Source organism: Cupressus sempervirens, chromosome 11 (genome assembly GCF_028749045.1).
Source record: "Cupressus sempervirens isolate cs-2001-9-10 chromosome 11, ASM2874904v1, whole genome shotgun sequence".
Lineage (NCBI taxonomy): Eukaryota > Viridiplantae > Streptophyta > Pinopsida > Cupressales > Cupressaceae > Cupressus > Cupressus sempervirens.
In genome coordinates, this window is record NC_143128.1 from 61,361,044 (window position 1) to 61,372,095 (window position 11,052).

General features: G+C 35.8%; 1 protein-coding gene across 1 annotated transcript; it reads right to left on the minus strand.

Annotated features, from left to right (window-relative positions):
• Positions 1–3,098: 3,098 nt before the first annotated feature.
• On the minus strand, positions 3,099–10,557 carry LOC149528256 (ubiquitin carboxyl-terminal hydrolase 23-like). Its single transcript, XM_089811103.1, has 4 exons — positions 10,415–10,557; positions 9,332–9,374; positions 8,431–8,757; positions 3,099–3,617 (listed from the first exon to the last, which is right to left on the minus strand). Exons 2-4 carry the CDS (start codon positions 9,335–9,337, stop codon positions 3,336–3,338), a joined length of 615 nt encoding a protein of 204 aa, XP_089667229.1. The 5' UTR covers positions 9,338–9,374; positions 10,415–10,557; the 3' UTR covers positions 3,099–3,335.
• Positions 10,558–11,052: the final 495 nt, after the last annotated feature.

Consider the following 11,052-nt stretch of genomic DNA (forward strand, 5'->3'; position numbering starts at 1 on the left):
CAGCTGAAGATATTTTTTAATGGAATTTATCTCCCTCTGAATGCCATTTCTTCCTCTTTGAAGAAACTGATTGCAATGACAATTTGTTTAGGTTCTTCCTCTTTAATGAAGTTATGTACCAACAATTCAGTCCCATGGGTGCATGCAATGTACATGTTCATTTATTAACTATTTCCGCACCCTGCATAACTTTCTTACAAGATGCATCAAGCTCTTACTTCCTTGAATCCCTTATGAAATCTCTCATCATCCTTTTGTTTCTTGATCTGTCCTGGAAGTATTTTAGAGAGATAAATAATAGACTAATAGTTCATAGAGTCAAGCTATCCTAAAGTGAAATATCCAGATCACTGCTAAGAGCATACATGATTCACTATTCCCGGTGTTATTGCATGAATTAATAATTTATCACTAACTACATAAAATTTCATGATCAATATTCAAAGGTACAACCATCAAATACTTATCTCTTTGTTGTTGATCCTCAGACTTGATCCCTTACAGCTTTTTGATGTAATAAGATCGAAATCCAGATAAATTACTCTCTGTACACTTGGAGGCATAACATCCTGATAGATAGCAAGTCTGGGACCAAAAGCATACACAATTCCTATCTCCAGCGAGGTCAGGCTTTGGGAAGTCCATTTCCCATTATAAACCATTCAAGTAAGGTGTTCTCTGTGGCCTAACAACAACATGCCATTTTCCTGTAACTCGAGCAAGATGAATCTTTGCGCCCAGAAATGCCACCCCTTTATTACGCGATTACATAGAAAAATGATCTAAGCTTCCAGATTGCATTGGGTCTCAGATTTTAAAAAATATCGCAGAAACAATCTGTATAAATTTCCAACAACAATCACGAGAGAAATTTTCTGAAGTGGCTCCAATAATCACAAAGCTATGAAGTATTTTCTACTTGCTATGAGAATATGTCCATGGACTGGGCATCATTACCCTCACAATGATATACGGCAGCACTAGGGAATGCAGTTTCTTGAAAGGACGAACAAGAATAATTTTACCCAATTGCATATGTAGAATTTGGCTCATTACACAGTTTAAAAATAACACCTTGGATTTCAATCAATTGCTCGAAACTGCTATTTTCTTTTATTGAACTTGGCTCTGATACTATGTCAATGTTTTTAGTATTTATAGCGGGAATGAAAAATAACAGCCGAACATAAGGGAAAAAACAAAGACACCAAGATTACCCTGGGAAAATCCTCCTTGAGAGAAAAACCCAACCACACCAAGAGAAATCTCTTTATTGAATACAAAATGTGTTTAAACACAATTCTATAAAATGCTGAGACTGCATGCTTTAGAACAAACCCAATACAGATTACTTCTTTATAATAATGTGAAGTTAGATAACCTTCTCTCACGGACTGATATATGCGTTAATACAGAACTTACAATACAGAAAACTATACTTATGAAGAACTACACTCACAGATTACAATCTGTATCAGATATGCTTGGTAAAAACCAGACTCGTGCAATAATCATTAATATAAAAATGACATGCTCTGCAGATATAATTCACTACAACATAAACATCATCTGCTTCAGACTTGATGGTAGCAACCCATACATAAAATATGACTACAGATATATTCCACTGGGAATAGCAACAAACCCAAATTATCACTAAAAGTCTCTACTATTACTTTCTTGACTGACTTCAACAGCAACGTAAATGCTGGACCGGTGACTTTTAAGAGTACCAGGAGAAACAAGAAACTGAGATGCTTTGCATTCCAAACAGCCATGTAGTAAAGGCCACTATGGAGATCAACAGACATGCACACATATGACCTTCCATTTTCCAGCGCTGAGGACTCTTCATTGACCTCAAAAGACGTAACTTTACAAATGGAATATGGTCCAGATAGTAGATTCTTCACAATCTCAGAATGCTTGAACATGAGAAGGAAATAGGCATCGCTAAGTGAAGGCATCACAAACATACCACCTGTATGTTGAAGAAGTCATAGTAGGTAAGAAGAATGTCCTCTTGGAGCTAGGAACTCCAAAAGATATTATTTATAAGAACACATTTTGAGGCGATTCTTAATATAATATTTTACTAAATATTTTGATCAGATTTGAATGTTATTGTTGTCTGACTAATGTTTGTATTTATCAAATTTTGAAATTATTACAAAACTTTTCAGTAATAACATATCGGGCTTGTGAAAAGAAGTATGACAAATTCCTTTTAATGATGCTTTTGCAGGATTCAACGTTATTGTCTCGTTTTGAGTCAAAATTCTACTTGAGCCCAAAAAGAAGAAATACAAGTAAGCTAGACCTAAAATAATTTCAGCAGAGCGATGAAGGTAAAGCGATACAAAACACTCTGATAGTAAATTGGCTTTAGAAAGATTACAAAACACTCTGAATTGTGGTGCTCAAATAGACAAAACTGTAATGTCCCCTCTCCTTTAGGAACTTAGCAACCAATAATAAATCGATAAGCCTTTTCTTTTGTTAAGTCCCCAAGGCTGAGCGATATTTTAAGAAAAGAATGAGTTGTTTCTGAATCACTTAATTTTTTTATTTCCAGGCATTGACAGGGGCCACTTTGAGTTGCAAAAGATTATTTCATGATAGCCACTTATGAGGATGATTTTACTAATTAATGGTAAACTTAATACCTGAGGCTAGTTGTGTGAAATCCAGGATTTTGATTTGTTCACAGTTTTTTGATGGAGAGTATAAGTGGGCCGATGGGGATTAGTAATGATTATGCACCTTATGAAATTGTTTTCTCTGCAAGAAATCACCTAGCCTTGCTTTTTACAGGACACAAACCCTGTAGAAGTTTTCTTTCAGAAAAACCCCAGAAGAATTAGTAAGGAATCAGTTCAGTCTCAGAGTTTCAAGCTTCAGTAGAATTGGGTACAAATATGTATTCAGTTGATAGTTTAGAAGCAGTGTAAGGGTCTTCTCACAGAAAGTTTGGTGTTTTTCATCAGCCTCAGCATACAAGCAGCCAGTATATTTAAAATGTAGCACTCAGTTATCTTTCCAAGGTCTGCTGGACAAATCCTGTGACAGCGATCAGACCAATGCTAGTGGTAGGCCTGTTGTAGGAATTTGATTGTTTTTTCTATTAAGATAGTTTAAACATTTACATGTATATCAGAAGTCTGAAATAAACCATCATATCACATCCCCATTTACATGTACAGTTACAAAAATTATGGGGAGGTGATAACAAAAATTAAAAGATCCGAGCACTATCAGTTTATACACTTACATCAACTAATCACAGCTTATATTTAACATATTTATCATAGCAAAAAATTGACTAAAGAAGAAATCTAGCTCCAGCCATCATTCTGGCTGTCATGCCCCTTTTGAGCCACTGGGACTTCTTCACTGCTCTGGGTCACATCAGCAAATGCCTCCTCCTGTCTGCCTGGGCTGGTTCCCTGAATTACATTACTAGCATTATTCAGCTCAGCTGCCTCTGAAGGGGTTAACAAGCTTTGGTATTCAGCAATATAATTAGCTGCATGCACACTGTCCTTATTGATCAGCAAGCTGCCTTCTCGCATAAGGATCATAAAATCACTCCTGGAGATATGTAACACCAACGCCACCTGAGACATAATGTGAAAATGGGTGAGTTTAAAATTAAACTCAGTAAGCACCCTTTTCTCCTCCTGAAAGATTTCTTTATTCCTGTCCTTCCAAAGAGTCCATAGAATTTCAGTTGACAGAGCAAACCAAAAGGAATTAAGTTTAGAATCAAAATTTTCAACATAACCAGCAAGAATCTCACTCCAAGTAATACTATCATCACAATTCCAAAGACAAGGAGAACCAAGGAAAATGGACCACAGCTTACGAGCATAAACACATTCGAAAAACAAGTGCTCAAAAGACTCAGTCACCTTGCACAAACTACAAGACACAGGTGAACGACCACAAGAAGAAAGGACTTGACCGACAGCTAACTTCTTTAACAATAACAGCCATTTAAAACAATTTTTTTTGGCTCAGCTTTACCTTTCCAGAAAAAATCAAAATAGAAGGACCAATCAGAGAATGGATTAATTTGCCCCCAGCACTGGATCACTCTAGCAATGAGAGAGGTATCATCCTAAACACATATACAGCCCTTTAGAGGTGGTCTTTTTCAACAGTTGCCCATCCACCCATTTAGCTTTATCAAGAAAAACCTTTGAATCAATAATATCACATGGGCAATTAAACTTAACTACTTTCTTAATCATCGTGAAAGTCCTTTTCTGAGACTCAGCAATATTAAATTTTCCTCTTAGCTCCTCCCACTCCCCTAATCTCCTGCCTATCAAGATATCTTGAATCAATGAAATCCCCTTCAGGTTCCAAGTTTTGGCTGAACAACTCTGAGTAAGGGCCAAGGGTTTATTGTTATACGAGAGCCCCCACCAAATAGATCTATCCACCACAAGGAAATAAAGAGGTCCTCCTGCTACTTCTCTTTCCTGAACATACTTCCTCACCTGAATCCAAGCCTTCCAAAAGGTTTGGAAAATTTTTGACCCAAACAATCTCATTTTGAACTCCCCTAACACAATATCAATCACTGGGACATCCTTCCAATTCTTACCTTTCCTGATGACTAATTTCAAAAGATCATTTCTAATCAGTACTTTCCATGGCTCATTTCCCCATAGGGCCTTTAACACCCATTTGGATGCTAAAGCTATTCCTTGGGCTTTAAGATCCTTCAAACCCAACCCTCCTTGACTTCTTACTTGACAACACCATTCCCACTTAACATAGTGCCTCTTCTTATTCCCTTTCCCATCTGACCACAAAAAGTCTCTAAGAATCCTTTCCAACATATTCACATGAGAGTTCAAAAACAACCAAGCTGAAGCATAAAAGATATGATGTGAGGATAGAACTTTTTGAACAACTTGCAACCTACCAACCACTAATACATTTGGCATCAATTTGCGACGGCTAGGTGTCGCAATTACGACCGCAATGTGTCGCCATTGCGACAGTAATAGATGTCGTTGTTTTTTAGTCGCAAATTACGACGTCTATCCTATGTTGTCGCAATTACGATGCTTATCCGTCGCTATGAGACCACTACTATGACACGAACCATGTCGCAATGCTTGCGGTGTACATCGCAATTGCGACGTCCACCTCAAGCATTGCGACGGCGTTGCAACGACACCTGGCGACAAGGTTGCTGTGGCAGCAACGCCGACGGCCGTCGCAATGTTTGTTGTTGGAGTCGCAATTGTGACGTCCACGGCAAACATTGCGACAGAGCCGCTGTGGCGGCGATGTCAAAGGCCGTCGTAATGGATGGGGCTGATGTCGCCCGCCATAAGCATTGCGACAGGGCCATTGTGGCGGCCGTCACAGCGACCCCGCCGCAAGCATATTCAGCCTGCTACTTCAGCCACAAACATATTTGCGAATTTGACAAGTAGAAATATATCTCCATTTTTCACATTTATTTGATGAATTTAGGAAGTATAAGGAAATATTGGTTGCACGGATCTAACGTTGAATCATTGAAAAAGTTTGAAGTAATGCATCTTTTCATGATATTTTGACTTCATTATCAACTTTCTGCCGTGTTTGCCATGTTTTTTGAATGGTTGCCAGCAATGTGATTTTCCCTCTATTTAATAGGTTTTGCCCCAACATTGGTTTCGCATTGAGCTTGACAAAAAACTCTATCTTGCATTGTGTTGCAGTTTCTCTTGATTTGTTCTCGTGAATGAATTCCCTTTACCAGCAATCTTGGCTTTTCTATTTGAAAGTGATTGAAAAGGATTACTCTGTCGATTGGAATATTTTCCATTAGAGTCGTCTATGCCATCTTCATCCTATACTTGTTTAACCTTTTTCCTTCTGCCACGATCATATTCTTCATCCCTACATAAACCACACAAGATTATGGAAACACATCAGCATAGACATAGATAATTGATTATTGTCCATATAAACACTTTATGCACGAATAGACTGCTATGCTATTATTTATAGATAGAGCCTCATCTTGTTGGCATGTTTCTCCTCTATGTGTAACGCTATTATTTGACTGACGGGGAGCAGACAAGTTTTTCTCCGTGCTAATTTTAGAGTCTTGCTCAACATCAGAATATTGTCTAGCTTTACTTAAACCAAGTCCGCCAAGAACTTCTGTTTGTTTCTTTAGCTTAGTAGCATTTCCACTAGAAAGCTGCATGTTTACAAGGGGCATCAGAGTATCACAAAATTTACCAATGTTACACCCATTTTGAACCACACCAGCTGTAATTTCTGATGTCTCAGTTTGTTGCACAGAAACACAGAGAGCAGACAAGTTTTCCTCTGTGCTAATGTTAGAGTCTTGCTCAACATCAGAATATTGTCTAGCTTTACTTAAACCAAGTCTGCCAGGAACTTCTCTTTGTTTCTTTAGCTTAGTACCATTTCCACTAGAAAGTTGCCTGTTTACAAGAGGCATCGGAGTATCACAAAATTTAGCAATGTTACACCCATTCTGAACCACACCAGCTATAATTTCAGATGTCTTGGTTTGTTGCACAGAAACACGACCATTTATTTTGTTTGACAGACCCTTTCCACGGGATTGTTGTGGATACTTAGAAGTGACTAAACATGCAAAACTTTTCGCAGCTGGATACACTTTTCCATAAGGCATTTTTGCAGAGCGTTTCTGCTTAAGAAAAATGTCAGCCTTCTTTAAGCTGTAACTTTGTGCATTTCTTCCTTTCATTGGATTGTTTCTTCCTCAAAATATGCATTGCTCTTAGAAGAAAATGCCCCCTGAAAGACAATGCTTGTAAAAACCGAGGACATGGAAGATGCTTCATAAGCTTCAATTTGTTTCTACTAACAAGGTAGTGGTTGTCCTCATGGTGTTTTTGGTACTTTTGGCTGGAAATACATTTAGTTTATTGACTATATTTCTGCAACCTATGTGGATGCATAGCTTTTACACATGACCCATTCATTTCCCTTTCCTTATAGAGCAAAGTACCATTTTTGCCTGCTTTCCAAAAGGAACATATAAAGATTCATTAGGACTAAAAGCAATTTTCTCAAAAACAAACATATACACTGCAACATTAATACAAAAAACAAGCACTGGTATTAAGGAACCATCTTCCAGGTATAGGAGCTTAGCAGCCTCACTCTCATTATCTGTAGAATTGTGGACCACACTACCCTTCTCTAGATGCTCACCAGCTACAAGTTTACCATTTGAATCATTTTTTGGAAGTTTAGTAGCATGATGCCGAGTAATAATACCTGTCAAACTATTTGTAGAAAGTTTGACATTCTCATGATCTGTTACCATTAATTTTTGAATAAGCTTCAGAATTTCTACCAATATAGTTCTCATTATCATTGCTCACATCACAGTTCCGAGAATGTTTAACAACCATATCATTAAAATTACCCACAAAATCAGTTCCCTTTATTTCAGATTCCTGCTTCTTAACATTATTACTAGACCCATTCGATGTGCATCCATTACTTATGGTATGACATGACTAGAAGACATTATTTGTTTGAATACCATTGGTTCTTGGAGGCACCATCTGTAATGTAGCATCATGATCTGCTGATGATCTGGATTTACTGCATGACTAGCCAGAACTTGTGTTCTTTTCTAGACTTTCTGAAATGAAATTGACATTTGACAAATTTTCTACCTATTGGGGTATCTTGTTTACACCTGCAACACTAAAAGAGATTGTTGTCGTTTGGAAAGAATGCATGTTTTCTGTCACCTAGGGGGCATATGAATCTTGTAAGTGGTTTTCCTTTAGATGTCCAATGTTCAATGACACCCTCTTCTTTAGTTTAGAGCCATTATACTGAGATTCAGACCCACTTGCTGTTTGAATGCTAGTTTTCTTATCTCGTATATAGAATAGCATGTAAGCTTTCTGGGAAAGCACACTTTTCTCACTAACTAAATAGACCTAGAGTACAAAATGTCATAAGAATAACTTCAATCAGTCTAAGCAACTTCAATATAATTAGTGTTACCATATAAAGAAAAGGTTCTACATAAAATTGTAGTTCTTTTGTGTATTTTGTTATACACAAATTATAATGAGCTTGCTCCACAAAATTAAACATGTCTTCACAACTGTAGCAAATGTATACTCGATTATCATCTAAAGCATGCCAGATGCCTATGGATGAACGAATAAAGCAGAAATAATGACCAGAATGTGTGCTCCAGCCATCATGAACAAGAACACCATAAAGAGTGTACTTAAAATTGCCCTCCTGTGATTGATCAATAGACAGAGAAACTAGAATATCATTCAAATGTGCAAAATTTATTAAAAAACTAGTAGATATTACAAAAACTATATTGTTAGATTCCATTGAAAATGTGATCCACTGGCAAATAATATTGTAAGGGCTACTTACATGTGAACTACTAACAAATGGTTCGTGATCCAACGTACAACCAAAGTCTACTTTTTTGTCAATTTTTCCTCCAGATCCAACTACACTGAAGCGCTTGAGATGAATTGCGAGAACATGTGGTGCTTTATCAATTTTCAGTTGTTTTAGAGCCTTCACTTTTACTTTGCATCGTTCACATTGATATCTTTTCACACCCCCATCTAACTGCTCCACTGCCATGTAATGGGATAATGCTTTCAACAAGGAATCTACTCGAATGATCTCTAGGCTCAAATCTAAGAAAGGATCAAATTTATTTGAGCAATAAGAACATTGTGTGCACTTCACCTGCAAGCCAAGTTGAAGCAATTGTTAATGAATAAAATACTTTTCTAAGACTATAACTTAGAGTTCCCAGCATAAAAATAATTTTGAAAGGTTTTAAGTGACTCAAAAAATCCCATTTATGAAATGAACAGTAAATCTTGGAGGTGTCTATAAGCCCCTCTCTATTCCTTCGCTAATATTAAAAAAGATGATGTTTAGATATGAATAAGTTCTTTTGATATCTTCTTACATTCACTCATCCTTGCTAACAAAGTACGAAAAATTTTGAAAATATAAAAAACTAAAAATTACAACCTGACTTATGAGTCGGCCACCAAATATTTTATGTACTAGACTCTTCTCATAACTAACAAGTGATTCAATTAAACAATATAGATAAATATACTCATATTGGTGAAAGAAAGTTTTATGTTTTTTCTGTGTTTTTTTGAATATATGATTTTTTCCTTTGTTCAGAATATGAAATATATAGCAATGCATGGGAGTTGAAAGTGCAGATACAGTGCCCCTCATATGATCTTTCTATCTCTTGAGTCAATTCTTTTCGATGTGCTTGAGCATACATAGAACAAACCTGCATCCTTTATAAGTTTAGGCCAATCTTGTGAAGCAACAACCTGAAAGTTCAAGAATCACGAGAAAAATTAAACATGGAAAAAAATCCAATACTATCATCATTATAATCTACTAGAAATAGAAAATTGTTAATGTCCAAACCTATCAATAAATGCCTAAATACAACACCTTTTCCTATAGAATAATTCATCTACTCTAATTTTAAAAACTTATAGAAATTATATTTCAGAAGTTTGTTAGGCAAAACACGTAGATAGATATGACATTATTCTCATGCTCAAATTACACACCCAGTTATAGCATAACATATATTAATTCAATGAAACTAATTTTAAGAAGGGTTCAGTAATCTAGATGCCTATTTCACATGTGAGCAGTGGTACTCTGCAACAGTCAGTAGATAATGTAGTTCAGATTTTGGTGAGAATGTTGAAATGTGATAAATAAACTTAAAGTTTCATCTAGAGTTACTTGTTAGTGAATGTACATGTAAGTTCATAAGGATCATTGTGATGAAACTAAGTTACAATCATGATTCCAGAAACAACCTGTCAAATAATAAACAAGTCAGAATATGAATTTTATTAAATTTTAAAAGTTTAGAGATTAGAGATTGGATCTGTGAAATTTAGTTTTACCTGTTTAGGGATTAGATCTATGACTAGAGATGTCACTTTTATGCACCCACAAATTGAGGCAAATAATGGATATATGGGTTATGAATCCAAACAAATATTGGTGATGGGACATAGAATGTCATGAACTGATTTTTGTCATATTTAAACTAATTATTCATTTGTAATAATTCAATACTGATATGTTTTTTAAAAAGAAGGTTTCAGAATCTCATGAACCCCTTTTTTAGCTATCATTGAACAGATTTTTTATTTAAGTGTTGTCAATATTAAATTTTAATGGAGCTAGGAATCAATTTGAGAAAGATTGAAACATGTTATCATTCAATTCCTTCATACAACATAATTATTTATGATCCAAGTTGGACAGAATTACAGAAGAAAAAGGGATTTAAAAAAGAAATCGATCAACCAACATGTAGGTGCCATGATGAGATGACACACACCTGTCCATATGCAAGAACTGTGGCATTATAACCTTGGAATAAACCATCAACAAGTGGAGCAACACATTCTCCAAAAATCATTGATGATGGAGAATCAGTGCTGCCATACACGTGATCAAATGTAAATTAATGTGTACCAGTTTGCACCTGCAAAATTATAATCAGAAATTGGTAGAAGTTAGAAATATACTCTACAACTCCATTGAATGTAAAATCCAGATCTCAGAATCTATATGATTAAAATACAAGGCATTAATGGATTTCAATAAATTGAAGCAAGTACTCAGAAAATATGCATCATGCACTATTTAAAAAATAAATGGCATGATAGTATTTTCATGTGCACATATTAATATACAAAAGAAACTAGCAGTTTGAAAGCTGTGTCTGATACAGAAGTGTAATTAAACAAGAGAGTTGGAATTGTAAAGATTATTGTTACTGTATTTCTAACACTATAGTTTTATAATGTAAAAAAGTTCTGTCGAGTTGCTCAACACACACACACTGAATATTAATTTGTGCAGATTCAATTACTAAGAGTCTAGTTTAAAAGTGTGCAAATTTGGCTTGAGATGCTGACTTTATAGAGTCATCTGCAAGTTGATCATGAAAGACAGCATCTCCATTTCATTATT

Excerpts from the sequence above, each read along its gene's own strand:
- LOC149528256 (XM_089811103.1), bottom strand. Across the intron at positions 3,618-8,430 it reads CATTTGTTAGTAGTTCACAT|GTGGCGTTGGTGTTACATAT; the intron begins GTAAGTAGCCCT and ends ATTATGTCTCAG.